General features: G+C 47.3%; 1 protein-coding gene across 2 annotated transcripts in view; it reads left to right on the top strand.

The window, feature by feature from the left end:
* ECEL1 (endothelin converting enzyme like 1) overlaps nt 1–22,033 on the top strand; it is a 72,321-nt gene extending 50,288 nt beyond the window's left edge. The window contains exons 8-18 of one of the 2 annotated variants that reach the window (XM_087872027.1): nt 263–361; nt 1,423–1,497; nt 4,279–4,382; nt 9,395–9,453; nt 12,068–12,119; nt 14,268–14,335; nt 15,799–15,923; nt 17,053–17,118; nt 18,088–18,183; nt 20,447–20,523; nt 21,714–22,033. In XM_087872027.1, coding sequence (XP_087728153.1) covers nt 263–361; nt 1,423–1,497; nt 4,279–4,382; nt 9,395–9,453; nt 12,068–12,119; nt 14,268–14,335; nt 15,799–15,923; nt 17,053–17,118; nt 18,088–18,183; nt 20,447–20,523; nt 21,714–21,813 — 921 coding nt within the window. In that variant the 3' untranslated portion in view covers nt 21,814–22,033. The remainder of the gene's footprint in view (nt 1–262; nt 362–1,422; nt 1,498–4,278; nt 4,383–9,394; nt 9,454–12,067; nt 12,120–14,267; nt 14,336–15,798; nt 15,924–17,052; nt 17,119–18,087; nt 18,184–20,446; nt 20,524–21,713) is intronic. The other variant, XM_087872026.1, reaches the window with a different exon arrangement.
* The last annotated feature ends 341 nt before the right edge of the window (nt 22,034–22,374 follow it).

Genomic DNA, 22,374 nt, shown 5'->3' with positions numbered 1-22,374 from the left:
GTTTTGCATTACTGTAATTTACTTGACGTTTAGTAAACTATAACTTTTTCAACCGATGGCATTTGGGATGGTTCTTTCTTGGAAGTTCAGACTGAGGCAGGACTGACAGATGCTTCCCTCTTACTGCAGCATCCAGAACCCGGAGAAACGGGCTGTGCTGCCTAGTGAGTATGGCTTTCTCTCAACCAACAAGTGGTCTCTCTTTCTTTCTTCTCCCCGTCTCTTTATTGGATGGGATTCTCCCATCACCTTTTGGGAACAGGTGCAACAGTTAGTGGAAGATATCAAGCACATCCTGGACCGGCGACTTGAAGAACTGGAATGGATGGATGAAGAAACCCAGAGAGCAGCCCGAGCGAAGGTAGGGAGCCCGGGAGGGGATCATGGGAATGGAACTACCCGGCCCGAGAAGCTGCACTTTCCTAATTAGAGCAGACAATGGCAAACGGTTGCGTTTTGTGTGGGTCAATCCCCACTCAGGTTGCATCCAGCCCACTCCCGGGCAAGACTGTGGAATTCTGGGAGTCGGTCCATATTTCTTAAGGTTGCCAAGGAGAAGAAAGACTGCCTTAAGATGTTCTTCTTCACTCCAGCAAATGGGCACCTTTTTGAATACATCACTGGAAACCTCTGTTCTGTTCTTCTTTTCCTCCTCCTCCTCCTCCTCCTCCTCCTCCTCCTCCTCCTCCTCTTCTGTTCTGTTCCATTCTGTTCTGTTCTTATTTTATTTTGTTCTGTTCTGTTCTATTCTGTTCTGTTTTATTCTTATTCTATTCTATTCTGTTCTGTTCTGTTCTTATTTTATTTTATTTTATTCTATTCTGTTCTTATTCTATTCTATTCTGTTTTATTTTCTCTTCTGTTCTTGTTCTGTTCTGTTCTGTTTTATTTTGTGTTCTGTTTTGTTCTTATTCTATTCTGTTCTGTTCTTATTCTATTCTTTTCTATTCTGTTCTGTTCTGTTCTATTCTTATTCTATTCTATTTTCTGTTCTGTTCTGTTCTAATTCTTATTCTGTTCTATTTTGTTTTATTTTCTGTTCTGTTCTGTTTTATTTTCTATTCTATTCTATTCTATTCTATTCTATTCTATTCTATTCTATTCTATTCTATTCTATTCTATTCTATTCTATTCCATTCCATTCCATTCCATTCCATTGCATTCCACTCCATTCCATTCCATTCCCAAAAATTTTTTTTACCCAGGTTCATTCTTACAAATCACAAATCACATAATGCTTGACCTTGTGCTTCTAAACCTGCATTGAATTTTAAGCTCTTGTTAAAAAAAAATCCGGGTTGGATCAGGAGAGAACGGTGGGTACCAACACCCAGTGGAGACCTCACTTGGGCCAGTGGGCGCCATGTTGCGAACCGGATGCTCGAAATGCCAGCTGGTGTTTGAAACCAGTTTCTCTTGTAGTTGAAGCACATGATGGTGATGATCGGATATCCGGACTTCCTTCTCAACCCCGGAGCCGTGGACAAGGAATATGAGGCAAGTATCAGAGAATCGGAGGTCAAATTTCCCATCAGGGTAAACTTCCTGTCAAAGGAGTCACCTCAACGGATGAAATAAGTCCATCATCTGTAGCCTCATCTAAGTTTGAGGAATTCAGGGGTTGGCAAATATGGAATCCCACATAAGCCGACACAAGAAAGCTGCCCTAAATTCAGGTAAAAAAATTTAAAAGGACCCAACCACCAGAAGAGCTTATAATTAGGAAAATATTGGAATGCGCAGAGATGACTAAACTAACCCATGAAATAAATGATGATGAGAAGTCAGATTATTATACTGAGTGGGAAAGGTGGTATAAATGGATGCATGATAAAATGAAAGAAAGAGAAAAAGGTGTGTTAAACAAAGGTAAAAAGTAATTTGAAATATCACCAGAAATATTTTTTGTATATAGTCAAAAACACTGCACATCTGATATTAATGAAAATGTCAATATACTTATGTTTTTTTAAAAAAAACTCAATGAAGTTTTTTTCAAAAAAAAAAAAATTAAAAGGAGACAAAATTGGGAAGATTTCAAGAAATATTCAGGAAACTTGTGTGATATCAGCTGATCCCTTGGGGATAAAAAAAAAAAAACAGAATAATAGAGTTGGAAGGGATCTTGGAAGTCTTCTAGTCCAACCCCTGTACAAGCAGAAGATCCTAAACCAGTGGGGAAATCCAAATTTTTTTACTATGGGTTCTGTGGGAGTGGCTTGGTGGGCGTGGCTTGGTGAGCATGGCAGGGGAAGGATACTGCAAAATCTCCACTCCTGCCCCACTCCAGGGAAAGGATACTGCAAAATCTCCATTCCCTCCCCACTCCTGGGGGAAGGATATTGCAAAATCTCCATTCCCACCCCACTCCAGGGGAAGGATACTGCAAAATTCCCATTCCCTCCCCACTCCTGGGGGAAGGATATTGCAAAATCCCCATTCCCACCCCACTCCAGGGGAAGGATACTGCAAAATCCCCATTCCCACTCCAGGTGAAGGATACTGCAAAATCCCCATTCCCACTCCAGGGGAAGGATACTGCAAAATCCCCATTCCCACCCCACTCCAGGGGAAGGATACTGCAAAATCTCCATTCCCTCCCCACTCCTGGGGGAAGGATACTGCAAAATCCCCATTCCCTCCCCACTCCTGGGGGAAGGATATTGCAAAATCCCCATTCCCTCCCCACTCCTGGGGGAAGGATACTGCAAAATCCCCCTTCCCTCCCCACTCCTGGGGAAAGGATATTGCAAAATCTCCACTCCCGCCCCACTCCAGGGGAAGGATATTGCAAAATCCCCATTCCGTCCCCACTCCAGGGGAAGGATACTGCAAAATCCCCATTCCCACCCCACTCCAGGGGAAGGATACTGCAAAATCCCCATTCCCACCCCACTCTGGGGCCAGCCAGAGGTGGCACATGCCGGTTCTCCAAACTGCTCAAAATTTCCGCTACCGGTTCTCCAGAACCTGTCAGAACCTGCTGGATTTCACTAAATCCGTGCCCCAAACCCGTGATGGAGAACCTATGGCACGCATGCCAGAAGTGGCACACGTGAGCCATTGCCTGTTGCTCTTCTGGGTTAAAGCATGCCAGCCAGCTGGTCTTCATGCGCGCATGGGAGTGCCAGAAACTGGAAGAGTAGCCGCTCGGCACATATGTGTGCGCCAAGCGGCTGCTCTTCCGGTTTCTGGGGTGTGCACGCATGTGCAACAGTCACTTGGTCTTTCGGTTTCTGGCAGGCATGTGTGTTCAAACACCATCTGGCCGGTGCTCATGCACACGCCTGAAACCAGAAGATCATTTTCCTGGCATGCACGGCTGCTTTTCCAGTTTTCAGCATGCATATGTGCACCAGCCACCTGGTCTTTGCACGCAAAGCGCGCGCATGAAGAGAACCGGTAGTAAAGCCGGTTAGAACCCCCCACTGATGCGCACGTGTGTTAAAATTCAGACGCTGGGCCAAATGCTTCATACTTGCGACCGTTGCTGTGTCCCAAGGTCACGCGATTCCCCCTTTTGCGACCTTCCGATGAGCCAAGTCCATGGAGGAAGGAAGCCAGATTCGCTTAACAACCGAGTGACTCACTTATCCACGACAGCAATGGTTCACTGAACAAACGAGGCAAGGAAGGTCGTAAAATGGGGCAATATTCCTTTTAACGAAAGTTCTCGCTTCACAGTAGGAATTTCAGCTCCATTGTGGTCGTAAGTCGAGGACTACCTGCAGCAGCAGCAATTTAAGTGGTGTCTAGTAAGCCGCTTTTAAGGTGTAGATATTTGAAGACAATCTTAAATGATTCCTGAAAGCTTATTTATTTATTTATTTATTTATTATTCATATTTCTATGCCGCCCACTCTCCGAGGACTCTTACACCAAAGACAGTATACTAAATAGCATATTGCCCCCAACAATCTGGGTCCTCATTTTACCCACCTCGGAAGGATGGAAGGCTGAGTCAACCTTGAGCCGGTGAGATTTGATCCGCTGATCTGCTGAACTAGCAGTCAGCTGAAGTAGCTGCAGTACTGCACCCTAACCACTGCGCCACCTCGGCTCTTGCACAAGTGAGCAGTGTCGTTGCTACATTTCATGCAACTTTCACCTTCTGAATACTGTAGTCTTCTAGGGTGAGCCCTAAGAAGACTACCTCGTAGTAGTCAAGCCCCGGTAGGTTTGTTCCACCTGCACGCAAAGTGGGTCCTGTCCATCCTTCCTGAACCTCGGGTTCTTCCTTAAACCTTTGCCCTGAGACTTGACGTGTGTCTTCTGCAGTTCGAAGTCCACCAGAAAACCTACTTCAAGAACATCCTCCACAGCATCAGATTCAACATCAAGCTGTCGGTGAAGAAGATCCGCCAGGAAGTGGACAAGTCAGCGTAGGTGGTGCTCCTTTTTGTATGTTCCAACCCAAGATCATGAAGCAGACTCCTCGTCCCGCTAAAACCTCTTTTATTTAGGTTAAAGGGAAATTCCTCTCCGGCAAAGTCCCGGCAAACCGTCTTTCATGAGATTTCACAACTACAGATCTTTATCAGGCTTGGAAAGTTGCCAGGCCGATATCTTCCAAACGCCACGCTGTAGTAGCAATTAGTTGGCAAGGAGTCAGGAACAGATCTCCACCCTCGTGAATTGAACTATTTGTCTCCTGCAAACTCCACTCCCCTTCGCTCCTCTTTATTCCCTATGGGAGGGGCCATTCACTGTCCACCTGTGGCTTTACTCCTGAGTCGGCCCTTGTTCCGTAGCTGTTTCCTTCTCCTGGCAGCTCTGTGCATGCACACATCGGGAACAGGCTCCAGCTATTCTTCTGCCCCACTGATATCCGACTCCGAAGGCAGCTGACAACTGTCAGACGGCCCTGGCCTCCTCTCTGCCTCCGATGCAGAGCCCTCATCAGAGCCCTCCCCAGACTCCAGGACTGGTCCATGTTCCTCCCCAACCTCCTCACTATCTGAGTCTGCCACCAGCTCCCCTGGCCGCTGGCGGGCCACAACATTGTAGAACCTCATGGGTGGATCTGCGGGGCACGGAGACGGGATTGAAGAGGTCTCGTTTTCTCCTCCGGGGTGGCTTTGAGGATCCCGTAGAGAGGGGTTCTTTCTCTGTGCTCCTCCATGGTGCCGGAGAAGAATCCGCGTTGGGACCTTTCAGAGTCTGATCTATGAAGGATCCCCGATGTTTTCTGAGCTTGGTTGGTCCCAAAAGTTCTTTTTCCAAAAGGCGACTGGACTTCCTTGATTTGTTTTTTTTTTTTTTTCCTTTGAAAACGTTTCTCCTCCAAGAAGCTTCTTCAGTTCTGAACTGGAACTTTGGGGCAACCGTGTGACCTGGAGGATGGAGAATTTCCATGGACATCCCTGAGCTTGGTTGTTTGTTTTCCTGCAGATCTTTCATGAACCAACAAAGTAAATTTTATTTTGGTGGTTCCTTGGATCGCTCCAACCTACGTTGAAAGAGCAAACCATTAGAACCATGATGGCGAACCTATGGCACGCGTGCCACAGGTGGCACGCGAAGCCGTATCGGTGGGCACGCGAGCTCACCTCCGGCACGCATGTGTGCACACCGACCAGCTGATTTTCGAGCCTTTTGGGCCACCCAGAAGTAGGGAAAACAGGCTGTTTCCTGCCTCCAGAGGTCCTGGGGGTGGGTAGGGAAGGCCCGTTTTTGGCTCTCCCCAGTCTCCAGAGCCTGTCTAGGAGCCTGGGGAGGGCAAAAATGGCCTTCTCCATCCCCCCGGAGGCCCTCCAGAGGCCGGAAATTGGCAAACGGCCCATTTCTGGCCTCCAGAGGGCCTCCAGGGGGATGGGGAAGGCCATTTTCGCCCTCCCCAGGCTCCTAGAGAGGCTCTGGAGACTGGGGAGATCGCGTACCAAAAGCATGGGGAGCATGGGGGGAGGTTGCACGCGCATGCATAGGGCACATAGAATTTTGGGTGTGCCAAAAGCTCCCCCCACTTTTGGCAGGCGATGGCAAAAAGGTTAGCCATCACTGCATTAGAAGATAAGATGAGAGCAAACCCCACTCCCCTACTAGCACTGATGATGTTACCTAGTTAGATAATGAAAACAACCAAGATTAGAGAGCACCAAAGACCCCACAGTTTTCCTCCTCCTCCTCCTCCTCCTCCTCCTCCCTGCAAACCCCACTCCCTTCTGATGATGTTACCTAGTCGGGCAAGGAAACATCTGTAAGAAAAGCACCAAGCTCAGAGAGCACCAAGTACCCTTCATTACAATCCTGAGCTAAAATCGTCTCTCCTATCATATATCATATTTGTAGCTCAGAGTTGGCGTGAGGGGGTCCTTGGTGCTCTCTGAGCTTGCTTGTTTTCTTGCAGACGTCTCATGACCTAACTAGGTTACATCATCAGTTCTAGTAAGGAGTGCTATTTGCTTATCCATTTATACTCTGGTGACTTGCCTTATCAGTGTTGGTGGGGGCGGTCTTAGAGGTCCTTTGGTTGGTCTGTTTAGTGATGGCTCTTTGGCAGTTCCTTGACTGGGGTATCGCTTACTTGACTGTTTGTTTGAAGATAACCTTGGAGTTAATCTTACGCACGGTCACTCACGCCCTCGTCACCTCCCGTCTGGACTACTGTAACGCTCTCTACATGGGGCTCCCCTTGAGGAGCATCCGGAGGCTCCAACTGGCGCAGAGTGCGGCCGCACGGGTGGTGACGGGAACGACGTGGCGCTCCCATGTAACACCTCTCCTGCGCGAGCTGCACTGGCTCCCGGTGGTCTTCTGAGTGCGCTTCAAGGTTCTGGTTACCACCTTTAGAGCGCTCCATGGCTTAGGACCTGGGTACTTGCGGGACCGCCTACTACCACCAATAGCCTCCCACCGACCAGTACGCTCCCATAGAGAGGGGCTCCTCCGGGTGCCGTCGGCCAAACAATGTCGACTGGCGGCCCCCAGGGGGAGGGCCTTTTCTGTGGGGGCACCGACCCTCTGGAACGAGCTCCCTCCGGAGATATGGAGGATCCCGGATCTGCGCACCTTCCGCCGTGCGCTCAAGACTTTCCTATTTCATCAAGCCAGCCTGACCTAAGTCTTTTCCCCTTTTTAAATAGAAATTTTAAATTTGGTTTTAAATTATTAAATTTGTTCAGCCAAATTATTTAATTCATTTTAGTCTATTTTAAATTTTGTATTTATATTTATATGTTTTATTCTATGGCTGTTCACTGCCCTGAGTCCTTCGGGAGTAGGGCGGTATACAAATTCAATAAAATAAAATAAATAAAATAAATAAAATAAAATAAATAAAATAAATAAAATAAAATAAAATAAATAAAATAAAATAAAATAAAATAAATTGATGCTGAACTGGTTGCTGATTCCTGGCGGAGTGGCGCTGGAGTCTTTTTATTGTCTTTTGGGCTGGTTGATTGTCTCTTTTGCATCGTCGGTAAACGTCGTTCATGTCTATGTGTCTGTTGATGGCTGATTTGTCAGAGTGCCAGAATTTCTAGAAATTCCCTGGCCTTCTAGACATGAACGACGTCTACCGACTATGCAAAAGGGACAATCAACCAGCCCATAAGCGAAAAGGACTCCAGCACTTCTCCACCAGCAATCAGCAGATCAGGATAGATTAAACTCCAAGGTTTAGCTTCAGACCAACAATCAAGGAAACGATACTCCAGTCAAGGAACTGCCAAAGAGCCGTCAGCAAACAGCTCACCAAACGAATCTCTAAGACACCCCACCAGTGGTGGGACTTGAATGACTTAACAACCAGTTTTCTGGCTGGGTAGGCGTGGCCGGTTGGTCATGTGATTGGGTGGGTGACGTCACTCATCACACCCAGCCCCGCCTCCCAGCCACTCGCCTCAAAGGCAGAGGTAGGATTCAGCCGGTTAGGGCTAATCCCACGACTAGCTAGCTCCTCCCCCGTCTGTTTTTCGGCCTTTTTCTCTGCCTTTTTTTGGTCGTTTTCAGGCTGTTTTTTGGGCCGTTTTCTGGCTGTTTTTCGGGCCCGGAAAACACGCCAAAAAACGCACGGGGCCAGGGCCAGCCAGTGATGGGATTTGCCGGTTCGTCAACCTGTGCAGAATCTTAACTATCGGTTCATCCAAACCGGTGCGAACCGGCAGCAGGACACCTCTGCACCCTACCCACCCACCCAGATAGGCAAGACCCCAAGAATATAATCTGACAGCAAACAGCACTCCTTACTAGCACTGATGATGTAACCTATTTGGGTCATGCAACGTCTGCAAGAAAACAAGCAAACTCAGAGAACACCAAGGAAATCCTCGCTAGAAAGATGGCTGGGCCCGAGTTGCTGTCTCCACATTCCCCATCCTGGGAGGGTTTTCTGGGGGACGTCTACGGAGATGCTCGGTCATCCAGGTCATGGTTGTCCCAAAGGACACAGACAAACCTCCAAGCGGCCTCAACGGCCCTCTAAAAGGATTGCAAATGACCAGCCGTCTGCAAGGAGCATCAATCCTTCCCTTCCCCACCATCCAGTCAGAGCTGAAGAAGCTTCTTGGAGCAGAAGGGAAACGTCTTCAAAGAAAAATCAGAAAGTCCAGTTGCCGTGTCCAGGACTTTCGGGATTTTCTGGGTGATGTCATCCTGACCAGTGGTGAAATCTAAAATTTGTTACTACTGGTTCGGTAGGCGTGGCTTGGTGGGGGGGGATAATGTGACTGGGTGGGCGTGGCCAATTTTTTTTTTTTTTTTACTTTTAAAACCATTTTTTCTACAACCTCTTTGGGGAAGAGGTTGTAAAAAAAAAATGCTTTCAAAAGGCTCTGACGATCCCAGCTGAGTTGCCTGATCGGCAGAGGCTTTTTTTTCTTTTAAAAGGCTCTGACGATCAGGCAACTCAGCTGGGATCATCAGAGGCTTTTAAAAGAAAAAAAGCCTCTGCCGATCAGGCAACTCAGCTGGGATCGTCAGAGGCTTTTAAAAGAAAAAAAACTCTTCGGAGGTTGTAGAAAAATGCTTTTAAAAGCCTCTGACGATCCTAGCTGAGGCGCGCGATCATCAGAGGCATTTTCTTTTACTTTTAAAAGCATTTTTTCAGCCAAAGGGGTTATAGAAAAAAATGCTTTTAAAAATAATAAAAAAAAGCCTCTGATGATTGCACGGCTCAGCTGGGCAATGGGGGGTGGTGGGTGGTGGGCAGGGATTTTTGTTACCGGTTCTTCGAACCACCCGCCTCCATCGCTACCGGATCGGGCGATCCGGTCCGAACTGGGAGCATTTCACCCCTGATCCTGACTTATCTGCAGGACCCCAGTGCTGGGTTGACCGTTACAACGACCTCGGCAAGTGTCAATCCCACCAGTTGTGACTGTCACCTCCAATGTACCAGTTTCGGATCCAAACTTCCGCTCTTGTTGCTAATAACCCTGCTTTCTATCTACAGATGGCTGTTACCTCCTCAAGCACTGAACGCTTATTACCTTCCTAACAAGAATCAGATGGGTACGGTGAAGTTTGGTGTGTTTGTTAACTGTGTGTGTTATACAGCAGGGGTGTCAAACTCGATTTCATGGAGGAAGACATCAAGGTTGTGTTTGACCATCGGAGGGCTGGGTGGGCGTGGGCATTGTGGGCGTGGCCAGCTCGACGTCACTCGTGTCGGGGGCGGCCTGTGGTGGCCAAAAGTGCTAAGGCAGGACTCCCTTCAGGCCCTCCCTCAGTCTCCTTATAGCTTACCTTCCTTCCAGGGGTGAAATTTACTTAACCTTCGCTACCGGTTCGGAAATGTGAGTGTGCGCGCCTCCTCCACGCATGCGCAGAGGGTCAAAAACGGGACATGATGGCATCCGGATGGGTGGGCGAAGCCTCTCACCGCCGACACTACCAGTTTGCCCGAACCGGATAGAACCAGCTGAATTTCACCACTGCTTGCTTGCTTCCTTCCTTCCTTTCTTCCCTCCCTCCCTCTCATTACCATCTCCTTCCTTCCATCCTTCCTTCCTTTATTCCCTCCCCCCTTCTCTGATTTCAGCTTCTGTTCTTTTTCCTTCCTTCCTTCCTTCCTTCCTTCCTTCCTTCCTCCCCTCCCTCCCTCCCTCCCTCCCTCCCAATTTCCTTCCTTTCTTCCCTCCCTCCCTCTCATTACCATCTCCTTCCTTCCATCCTTCCTTCTTTATCCCCTCCCTCTCTTCTCTGACTTCAGCTTCTGTTCTTTTTCCTTCCTTCCTTCCTTCCTTCTTTCCTTTCTTCCTTCCTTCCTTCTTTCCTTCCTTCCTTCCTTCCTCACAATTTCCTTCCTTTCTTCCCTCCCTCCCTCTCATTACCATCTCCTTCCTTCCATCCTTCCTTCTTTATCCCCTCCCTCTCTTCTCTGACTTCAGCTTCTGTTCTTTTTCCTTCCTTCCTTCCTTCCTTCCTTCCTTCCTTCCTTCTTTCCTTCCTTCCTTCCTTCCTTCCTTCTTTCCTTTCTTCCTTCCTTCCTTCCTTCCTTCCTTCCTCACAATTTCCTTCCTTTCTTCCCTCCCTCCCTCTCATTACCATCTCCTTCCTTCCATCCTTCCTTCCTTTATCCCCTCCCTTCCTTTTCTGACTTCAGCTTCTGTTCTTTTTCCTTTCTTTCTCCTTCCTTCCTTCCTTCCTTCCTTCCCTCCTTCCTTCCTTCCTTCCTTCCTTCCTTCCTTCCTTCCTTCCTTCCTTCCTTCCTTCCTTCTTTTTCCTTCCCTCTTCATTCTCCTTTCTTCTTCCTTCCCCTCTTCTTCCTTCCTTGCTCTCTTCCCATCTTCCTTTCTTGTTCTTTGTCTTTCCTCTTTCCCTTTCTCCTTTCCTGTCCCTTTCTCGCGTGCTCAAATGCAAAAGGGGAAAACATTTCTCCTTTTGTTTTGTTTTTATTTTGTTTTCCTAGTCCACTGCCAGCGAAAACGGAGCCTGGGAATGCCACAAACTCCATTTTTGCTCCACGGTCTGGTCCTTTGCTGTTTCTAGGGCAGCCCTGCGGGCCAGATCTAAGCACCCCTGTTATACAGGTAGTCCTCAACTTACGACCACAACTGAGCCCCAATTTTCCATTGCTAAAACAAGACAGAGGTTAAGTGACTTTTGCCTCATTTTTTATGGCCTTCCTTGCCACCGTGGTTCAGAGAACCGCTGCCGTTGCTAAGTTAGTCACGGGGTTATTGAGTGCATCTGGCTTCCCCATTGTCTTCGCTGGTTAAGTCAGGAAGACGGTTGTTAAGCGAAGCTGATTTTCTCCATTCACTTTGCTTGTCCCAAGGTCGCAAAAGGGGATCGCATAACCCCGGGACGCTGCAATGGTCATAAATACGAGTCGGTTGCCAAGCGTCTCTAATTTTGATTGCGGGACCGGGAGGGATGCCGCGACGGTCGTTAAGTGTGAAAAACGGTCATAAGTCCCTTTTCCCGGGGCCACTGTAACTTCAAGCAATCACTAAATGAATGGTTGCAGGTCAACCAATTAGCAGCTGTTAAAATGGCACTGAAAACAGTGACATTTTTTTTTAAATTTGATTTATATGCCGCCCTTCTCCGGAGACTCAGGGCGGCTTACAATGCGTTAAGCAATAGCCTTCATCCTTTTGTATATTTATACAAAGTCAGCTTATTGCCCCCACAAACTGGGTCCTCATTTAATCTACCTTTGAAAGGATGGAAGGCTGAGTCAACCTTGAGCCTGGAGAGATTCGAACCTGCAGTAATTGCAGGCAGCTGTGTTAATAACAGGGTGCTTTAAACCACTGTACTACCATTTTTTTGCTGTTGATCAAAATTAGAATGCTTGGCCACTGGCATGTACTTAATGACGGTTGCAGTGATCCCCGTTTGCAACCTTCTGGCGAGCAAATTGAATGGGGGAAATCAGCTTCACTTAACAACCCCGTTCCTGACTTGACAACCGCAGCGATTCACTTAACAACAGTGGCAAGAAAGGCCGTAAAATAGGGGCAAAACTCGCTTAACAGCTGTCTTGCTTAGCCGTGGAAATTTTGGACACAACTGTGGTCGTGAGTTGAGAGCTCCCTGTATAGAGTGTCTCATTTTGGAAAACTTTAGAGAAGATGCTTTAAGTGTCTCTCCACTAAACTATGTTTTATTTCTTCAGTGTTCCCAGCTGGAATTCTTCAACCAACACTCTATGATCCTGAATTCCCACAGTAAGTGCTATTTTTCCTCACCCAGGAAGCAAAAGGAGAACAGAGAACCAGAGGAAGGAGCAGTTAGCAGCTAGTTTGACTGAGTTGGTTGAAATTGTTTTGGCTATAGGGTTTGGGCCTGATTCCTTGCCAAGAATTTCCAAACAAAATGTTTTTGTGAAGTAGCTAAGAATATTTTTCAACCTTGGCCGCTTTAAGATGGGTGGACTTCAACTCCCAGAATTCCCCAGCCAGTTCTACAGGATGGATGGACTTCAGGTTGACGTCAAGGTGGAGGAACATCTGGATGGATGGACTTCAGGTTGACGTCAAGGTGGAGAAACACCTGGATGGATGGACTTCAGGTTGACGTCAAGGTGGAGAAACACCTGGATGGATGGACTTCAGGTTGACGTCAAGGTGGAGAGACACCTGGATGGATGGACTTCAGGTTGACGTCAAGGTGGAGAAACACCTGGATGGATGGACTTCAGGTTGACGTCAAGGTGGAGAGACACCTGGATGGATGGACTTCAGGTTGACGTCAAGGTGGAGAGACACCTGGATGGATGGACTTCAGGTTGACGTCAAGGTGGAGAAACACCTGGATGGATGGACTTCAGGTTGACGTCAAGGTGGAGAGACACCTGGATGGATGGACTTCAGGTTGACGTCAAGGTGGAGAGACACCTGGATGGATGGACTTCAGGTTGACGTCAAGGTGGAGAAACACCTGAATGGATGGACTTGAACTTCCACAGAAAAGCCGTGCTGGCTGGGGAATTCTGGGAGTTGAAATCCACCCATCTTAAAGCGACCAAGGTTGAGAAACATCTGGATGGATGGACTTCAGGTTGATGTCAAGATGGAGAGACACCTGGATGGATGGACTTCAGGTTGACATCAAGGTTGAGAAACATCTGGATGGATGGACTTCAGGTTGACGTCAAGGTGGAGAGACTACCTGGATGGATGGACTTGAACTTCCACAGAAAAGCCGTGCTGGCTGGGGAATTCTGGGAGTTGAAGTCCACCCATCTTCCAGTTGCCAAAGTTGAAAAACATTGATCTAGGACCATGATGGCGAACCTATGGCACGCGTGCCACAGGTGGCACATAGAGCCATATCACCTGGCACACCAGCTCAGCCTCTCTAGGAGTCTCTGAGGCTGGGGACAACAAAAAATGTCACTTCCTGTCAACCGGAAGTTGGGAAACGGGACGTTTCGGGCCTCCGAGGGGGTGGGGAAGGCTGTTTTTGCCCTCCCCAGATGCGTAGAGAGGATCTGGAGCCAGGTGAGAAAGAAAAACGGGCCTACCGGGCCATTGTGTGCCAGGAGCGGGGGCGGGGAGGGGAGGTCATGCATGCATGCGCAGGGCGGGGCGTATAGAATTATGGGTGTGGGCACGTGCACGCTCGAGAACCTCCCCCGCCGGCCCTTCCTGGCATGCAATGGCAAAAAGGTTAGCCATGACTGCCTAGGATCATGTCCTATCTCCCAAACAAGCTTTAATGCTGTAAGGTCTCCTGCCTTGAGCAAAGGGTTGGACTAGAAGACCTCCAAGGTCCCTTCCCACCCTGTGACTCTATGCTTCTATGATCTTTCTGAAGTTTTAACTGTACATCCTCATCTTTTAACGACCCCATAATCCGTTGTGGAGTGGCGTCTGGGCAATGGAGCTGAATGTTTACTGGCCAGATGCCCTTCCTATCACCAATGCAGAGTTACATTCAGCCGATATTTTGTGCCCAGGGAGAGAAATATCTGCCTCTACCTAGGATTGAACTCACAGCCTCCTGATTGTGAGGCGAGAGCTCCACCTCTAGGCCAAACGCACCACTCTGAAGTTTTCCTGCGCATCCACACAGCAAAATCAGCATTCCAATGCTGGAGGCTTTTGACCTCTATCTCTGAAACTACAGGGAGTCCCGGTTTAGTAACTGCCTCGTTTCTAAACCATCAGGGTTACAATGGTGATGAAAAAAAATAGCTTTGCTCCCCGTTGCAAATTGCAACGGGGACGTAAGTGCCTCTGTCCTGCTGCAATTGGGGGCCATCCTTTCCCTGTTTCTGGACTCCACAAAATTCCATATTTGCAAGAGTTCAGTTCAATTGAATGCCCCCTTCCCCCGTCACCAACTCACCGCGTTTGTCTCACCCCTTACAGGTCTTTGAATTATGGGGGGATCGGTACAATTATCGGGCACGAGCTGACCCACGGCTACGACGACTGGGGTGAGCCTTCCTCTTTATTTCTCAGCTCCTTAACCCTAACCCTCGGATCCGAGGAAGAAGAGTTGGGAGGCTGGGTGTTGGGAGAGCAAAATAAAGAACGGTTGCAGGAACTGGGTATGTCTAGTTTAATGAGGAGAAGGACTAGGGCAGGGGTGGTGTTAAAGAATTCGCAGAGCAACCCTTGAGTAGCAAGGGTGTGCACATGAAAGCGATTGAGAGTAGTTACGAATAAACACAGCCAACACACAGATACACCGAGTTGTGTTTACTTTCAGGAAATAGTAAGGCACAGTCCAATAAACAGTCCACATATAAAGCAGGAGATAGTCAAAATGACAGTCCAGGGATAATCCAATAACAAAGTCTTCTTACCAGTCGTCGTAGTCATTCACAATAAACAGTTCTTCTGGATTTGCAAACAGTAGCATACGGAGATATCAGAGAGCGAGAATAGCAAAGAGAAACAAACCATGTTTCTAGCTCCCTCTTTTTTTTTTTTTAATTTGATTTATATGCCGCCCTTCTCCGGAGACTCAGGGCGGCTTACAATGCGTTAAGCAATAGCCTTCATCCTTTTGTATATTTTATACAAAGTCAGCTTATTGCCCCCACAAACTGGGTCCTCAATTTACCTACCTTAGAAAGGATGGAAGGCTGAGTCGACCTTGGGCCTGGCGAGATTCGAACCTGCAGTAATTGCAAGCAGCTGGTCTTAATAACAGGGTGCTTTAGACCACTGTACTACCAAGGCTCTGTAGCCAATCTCTTAAGGAGATTGGCTACAGAGCTAACCAATCAGGACACAGTATGATGCAATACAGCAGTCTTAAAGCAATATTGAGGGTTTATATATTGCCAACCCAACAAGTTAGGTAATAATCATTTCCTAACAGGTGGGTACTACTTACCTTTACTACTGGTTTGGAACGGGATCCCGTAAGCGTGCTTGCTTCGCTTGCACATGTGCCTTGCTTCTGCCCATGCGCAGATTGCTGATGACGACTTCCGGGGTGGTGGGCGGGGCCTCCCATTGGTTTTACTACCGGTTCTTGCGAACCGGTCCAAACCAGGGGCAGCCCACTACTGGACTAGGGGCAGGGGTGGCACTTCTACTTACCTTTACTACCGGTTCACAACGGGGCCGCGCAGAAGCGTTTTCATGACATCAGTCAGTGGGCGGAGCCTCCCGCCGGTTTTACTACCGGTTCTATAGAACCGGTGCGAACCGGGGGCAACCCACCACTGGACTAGTGGGGGACATGATAGCAGTGTTCTAATATCTCAGAGGCTGCCACAAAGAAGAGGGAGTCAAGCTATTCTCCAAAGCCCCTGAGGGCAGGACAAGAAATGTTCTGCGTAAACCAAAAATCAGAAGTCTGGTAGCCTCTTTGCCAAAGACAGAAGGTTTTGTGTGTGTGCCACAGCCAAGGACGCTGTCATTTCCCCAAGCGCTTGCTTTGCAGGCGGACAATACGACCGGTACGGTAACCTGATGCACTGGTGGACTGACGCCTCCTACAGCAAGTTCCGTCAGAAGGCCGAGTGCATTGTGAATCTCTACGACAATTTCACCGTCTACAACCAGAGGGTGAGCCTGGATGCACAACGGTTTGTTCTGCCCCCTGGGAGGAGGTGGGAGGGGGGGGGTGTCTTTCCCCCTCCCTGAATTTGCAATCTCAAAATACAGGTCGTCCTCGACTTACGACCACAACGGAGCCCAAAATTTATGTTGTTCAGCGAGGCAGTTGTTAAGTGGGTTTTGCCCCATTTTACGACCTTTTTGGACATCGTTGCTAAGTGAATAATCCCTGACGTTGTTAAGTCAGGAACACGGTTGTGAAGCGAATCTGGCTTCCCCATGGACTCTGCCACAAAAGGGGATCACGTGACCCCGGGACACTGTGACCGTCATAAATAGCATCCAATTTTTGAGCACGTGACCATGAGGATGCTGCAACGGTCATAAGTGTGAACATTGCCCATAAGTCATTTTTTCAGTGCTGTTGTAACTTTCAATGGTTACTAAATGAACTGTTGTAAGTCTAGAACTCAGGGGTGAAATGCTCCCGGTTCGGACCGGATCGCCCGATCCAGTAGCGATGGTGGCGGGTGGTTCGGAGAACCGGTAGCAAAAATCCCTGCACCCCCCCCCCACATGCCCAGCTGAGCCGCAGGATCATTTGAGGCGCTTTTTTTTTTACTTTTAAAAGCATTTTTTCTACAACCTCTTCCGACGAAAAAATGCTTTTAAAAGTTTTTTTAAAAAAGCCTCTGATGATCGCGCGGCTCAGCTGGGATCATCAGAGGCTTTTAAAAGCATTTTTTCTACAACCTCTTCGGCCGAAGATGTTGTAGGAAAAAAAAATGCCTTTAAAAGCCTCTGACGATCCCAGCTGAGTTGCCTGATCGTCAGAGGCTTTTAAAAGCAATTTTTCCTGCAACCTTTTTAAGGTTGTAGAAAAAATGCTTTTAAAAGTAAAAAAAAAAAAAAAAGTTGGCCACGCCCCACCCAGTCACATTTCCCCCCCCCCGCCATCAAGCCACGCCCACAGAACCGGTAGTAACAAATTTTACATTTCACCACTGCTAGAACTACCTGCATTAACAAGCCATAGTAGGGGAATCCAGAAAATAACCAACTTAAAGCATTTCCCAGGATGTGAAATCTGATTATTATTATTTTTTTTCCTCTCTTTCTTCTCCTCCTTTTTCTGCAGGTGAATGGGAAACACACCCTGGGAGAAAACATTGCAGACATGGGAGGACTTAAACTCGCCTACTACGTGAGTTTACTCGTTTTTATTTATTTACTACACGGCTATGATCACCCATCTCTTATATAGGACTGGGCAGCCAACAATGAAAATAAAAACAGAATTTTTAAAAAATGAAAAGCGTAATTCTCCAAATCTCCTATGGAGGAAAAAAAAAAAACTAACGATAAAGGAGAATATTTGTAGCTCTGGGTTGAAATGAGGCTGTCCTTCTCTGAGCTTGGTGGTTTTCTGGCGTTTTATTACCTAACCAGGTAACATCATCAGTGTTGGAAGGGAGTGGGGTTTGCGAGGAGGAGGAGAAAGAGGTAGGAAGAGGAAGAGGAGCAGGAGGAGAGGTTAGGACTGTGGGGTCCTTGGTGCTCTCTGAGCTTGATTGTTTTCTTGCAAACCTTTCATTACCCATCTAGGTAACATCATCAGTGCTAGAAGAGAGGAGGGTTTGCAGGAAGGAGGAGGAGGAGGAGGAGGAGGAGGTGGAGGAGGGGGAGGAGGGGAAGGAAGAGGAGGAGGAGGAGGGGGGAGGAGGAGGGGGAGGAGGAAGAGGAGGAGGGGGAGGAGGAGGGGAAGGGAGAGGAGGAGGAGGAGGAGGAGGAGGAGGAGGAGGGGAAGGAAGAGGAGGAGGAGGAAGAGGAGGAGGAGGAAGAGGAGGAGGGAGAGGAGGACGGGAAGGGAGAGGAGGAGGAGGAGGAGGAGGAGGAGAGGAAGGACTGTGGGGTTCTTGGTGCTCTCTGAGCTTGGTGGTTTTCCTGCAGACCTTTCATTCCCCAACTAGGTAACCTCATCAGTGCTAGTGAGTATGAGGTTTGCCGAGCGGTGTGTGTGTGTGTCAAAATCCCCAAAGTGATGGGCACAGCATTGCGATCCAAGTCCTGCCCTGCACCCACAACCACCCACGGGCCTTCCTTCCACCCTGACGCAAACTGTGTCCAACTTGCCGGATGTGATTTTTTTCCCCCCCCCCCGCCCCCCTTGCAGGCGTACCAGAAATGGGTGCGAGAACACGGCCCCGAAAACCCCCTGCTGTGGCTGAAATACACCCACGAGCAGCTCTTCTTCATCGCCTTCGCTCAGGTAACGTCCCTCTGTGAGGAGCCGGCGGGAATTCAGCGGAACGAGACCCCGGGTGGACGTATCACAGGGAGTCCTCGACTTACAACGGGTCATTTAGCGACCGTTGGAAGTTACAGCGGCACTAAAAACAGTGACGTAGGACTGTTTGTCACGCTGACGGTTATTGCAGCTTCCCCCATGGTCACGTGCAGGGGTGAAATCCTACCGGTTCGGACCGGTTCGGGCGAACCGCTAGGGATTATTGGCATCGGTTCGCCGAATTGGTAGTAATCACTCCACCCCATGCCCGGCTTGTCACCGCTCACTTCTTCTGGCCGCTCGATATTCCACAGAATTCAATGTTAAATGCAGCAGGGAGAATGCTAACTTTTCTCCCTCCATTCAGGACGGAGCTGCCGCAGGCTGTCCCTTTAAGGTAGTCCCCGGGAGGGAGGGGGCCGGGAGGGAACCGTAAAGGAAGCAGCAGCTCCCTTCTGAATGGGGGGGGGAGAAAAGTTAGCATTCTCTCTGCCACAGAATTCATTTTTCATTCATTTCATTTTATTTTTCATTCATTTTTCATTCATTTTTCATTCATTTCATTTTATTTAATTTGTATACCGCCCTACTCCCGAAGGACTCAGGGGGGTGAACAGCCACAGAATAAAACACGTAAAATACAAAAATTAAGAGCAGAAGTAAAATCGAATTAAATCAATTTAGCCCAAGACAAATTTAAAACCCCAGGTTGAGAACAAATTAAAATTTACATTAAATTCATTAATGTAAATTTTAAGGTAGCCCCCAGGAGGGAGGGGGCCGGGAGGGAACCGTAAAGGAAGCAGCAGCTCCCTTCTGAATGGGGGGGGGGAGAAAAGTTAGCATTCCCTCTGCCACAGAATTCATTTTTCATTCATTTCATTTTATTTTTCATTCATTTTTCATTCATTTTTCATTCATTTCATTTTATTTAATTTGTATACCGCCCTACTCCCGAAGGACTCAGGGCGGTGAACAGCCACAGGATAAAACACGTAAAATACAAAAATTAAGAGCAGAAGTAAAATCGAATTAAATCAATTTAGCCCAAGACAAATTTAAAACCCCAGGTTGAGAACAAATTAAAATTTACATTAAATTCATTAATGTAAATTTTAAGGTAGTCCCCAGGAGGGAGGGGACGGGGGGGTTGTGGGGAGCAGCTGGAATGAAGCTCCATTTTCGTGAAAGGCAGGAAAATGGGGAGGGGGATTGTCCTGCCCGTCATCCATTCCTCAATCTCAGCACAGACTGAGGGAAGGATGGTAGGCGGGAATATCCCCCTCCCCATTTTCCTGCCATTCGCGGCAAAGAGTGGCTGGGAGGGGAAAGGCCAGTGAGGAGCCCCTCGATGTGAGCGATGTCGAGTTGGCCACGCCCACCCAGTCACCTGACCTTCCCCCCCAACAAGCCACACCCACAGAACCGGTAAGGGAATTTTTTTAAATTTCACCCCTGGGTCACGTGATGAAAATTCGGATGCCTGGTTGTTATTTTATTTATTTATTTATTTATTTATGGAATTTATATCCCGCCCTTCTCCCCGAAGGGACTCAGGGCGGTGAACAGCCGAGAATTAAAATAACATACAATATAAAAGTTAAGATAATTGGTTATAAAAGTTATAACTTATATAAAAGTTAAGATAACTGGCCTGGCTTAAATCTTCTCCTCTTTTAAATTTCAATTTTAAATTTTAAATACAAATTTTCATTGGTTGTGGGGTATTTTAAAATTCAGCCTAAATTATTGAATCCGTTTTAATCTATTTTAAATTTTGTACCTCTGTGTTTTATCTTCTGGCTGTTCACCGCCCTGAGTCCTTCGGGAGAAGGGCGGTATAGAAATTTAATAAAATAAAATAAAAATAAAATAAATAAAATAATTAAAAATAAATTAAATTAATCGGCCTCCCAATTTAAAACCCCAAGCTATACAATTAAAAAACTAACCCATAAAACCTATTCAGGCCAGGCCGGCTTGCTGAAATAAAAACGTCTTCAGGGCCTTACGGAAAATTATGGGTATTTAAATTTTTTTCCCCCCATGGGGTCTTTGGCACTCTCTGAGCTTTCCTTATAGACGTTTCATTACCGAACTAGGTAACGTCATCAGTGCTAGCAGGGAGGGGTTTGCAGTTAGGGATGTGGGGGGTCTCCCTTTTAATAGGCTCTTTGTAAGAGGCTGTGAGACACGAGAGACGGATCTGAAAGGCAGGTCAAAATGTCTCCCTTCTTCCCTGCAGAACTGGTGCATTAAACGGCGCTCGCAGTCCATCTATCTCCAGGTGCTGACCGACAAACACGCCCCCGAACATTACAGGTACCAGCAGGGGCATCCGGGGACCCCCAATTGGGGTCAGAGATGGCTGGGGAATCCTGGGAGTTGAAATCCAGACAGCTGGAAGCGTCTGAAAGCTGAGAAACGCTGGTTTAGGATTTGGGAGGAAGCCACAAAAGGGGTCCAAAAATACTTTTTTGATAAGTAGTTTTTATTATTATTATTATTATTATTATTATTATTATTATTATTATTATTATTTTGTTTTATTTATTTTATTGTTTTATTTTGTTCCTTTATTGTTTTATTTTATTTATTTTATTATTTTATTTTATTATATTACTTATTTTATTTCATTATTTATTTTATTTTATTATTTTATTTTATTTTATTTTACTTTATTTTATTTTATTATTTATTTTATTTTATTTTATTTTATTTTACTTTATTTTATTTTATTTTACTTTACTTTACTTTACTTCATTTATCTTTACTTTATTTTAATTATAATTTTATAAATAACTGAGGCTGCTGAACATACCTACTAGTCCTTCCTCCTCCTATTTTTCCCCATAACAACAACCCTGTGAGGTAGAATGGGCTGAGAAACAGTGACTGGCCCAAAGTCAGCCAGCTGGCTTTCATGCCTAAGGCAGGACTAGAACTCCCAATCTCCTGGTGATTGGCCCAAAGTCCCCCAGCTGGTTTTTAATGCCTAAGCGGGGACTAGAACTCCCAATCTCCTGGTGATTGGCCCAATGTCACCCAGCTGGTTTTTAATGCCTAAGCGGGGACTAGAACTCCCAATCTCCTATGATTGGCCCAAACACACCTTACTGGCTTTTAGTGCCTATGGCAGGACTAGAACTCCCAATCTCCTGGTGATTGGCCCAAAGTCACCACGTTGGCTTTCATGCTTAAGGGAGGACTAGAACTCCCAATCTCCTGGTGACTGGCCCAAAGTCACCCAGCTGACTTTTAATGCCTAAGGCAGGACTAGAATTCCCCATCGCCTGTCTCTCGGTGCACAAACACTTCAGCCTCTGAATCTGATTGTGAATCGAAAAGGACGCTACACCTTCCTCCTGAATTGGGGGTTCCTATGGACTAACATTCTTGGACTAGATGACCTCCAAGGTCCCTTCCATCTCCTGTTATTCTGTATTCTATGTCGCTTGAACTCCGCACTCCTCCTTTTTTTCCCCCCTCCTCTCTTCTCTTCCCCCTTGCAGGGTGCTGGGCAGCGTCTCCCAGTTTGAGGAATTCGGACGGGTCTTCCACTGTCCCAAGGACTCCCCCATGAACCCCACACACAAGTGCTCCGTCTGGTGAAAATCCCCCCCCCCCGCCCCATCCCTGCCTGCACCCAGCCCGGATCAACATGCCTCCCGGATCAATAGCACCGGAAGGGTAGAGGGAGAGTGGAGAGAAGACCTCCTAAAATTCCTAGAGTGGTCGGTACTCCGGGGATATGCCCACGCCTGCCAATGGGGCCCCCCCTGCACCCCAAAATCTTTGGGGGCCACAGTATAAATAGGTAACACAAGTCTAACACCCCTCCCGCGATCTCTATCCATCTGTACAGTTCGCTCAGGACACAAAACGAACCGCTTCGGAAGGAACATTTTTCCGCTGTTCATTTTGGATTGTGCCAAAGCTTTTCCGATTTGCTTCCAGACCGAGATATTTTTTTTGGGGGGGGGGGGCAAGGTTTTTTTTTCTGCTATTCTAGCTTATTGTGCTAATGCAGCTTTAAGATCCAAAGCTACGAGTAGTCCTCAACTTATGACTCGTTCATTTAGCGACCGTTCAAAATTACAACGGCACTGAAAAAAGTGAGTTACGACTAGTCGTACCACCGTCACCGTACCGCCATGGTCAAAATTCGGGCAC

The sequence above is a fragment of the Pantherophis guttatus genome, chromosome 6, assembly GCF_059756535.1.
Source record: "Pantherophis guttatus breed Tessera chromosome 6, ASM5975653v1, whole genome shotgun sequence".
Taxonomy (NCBI): Eukaryota; Metazoa; Chordata; class Lepidosauria; order Squamata; family Colubridae; genus Pantherophis; species Pantherophis guttatus.
This window is presented reverse-complemented; position numbering and strand designations above follow the sequence as displayed.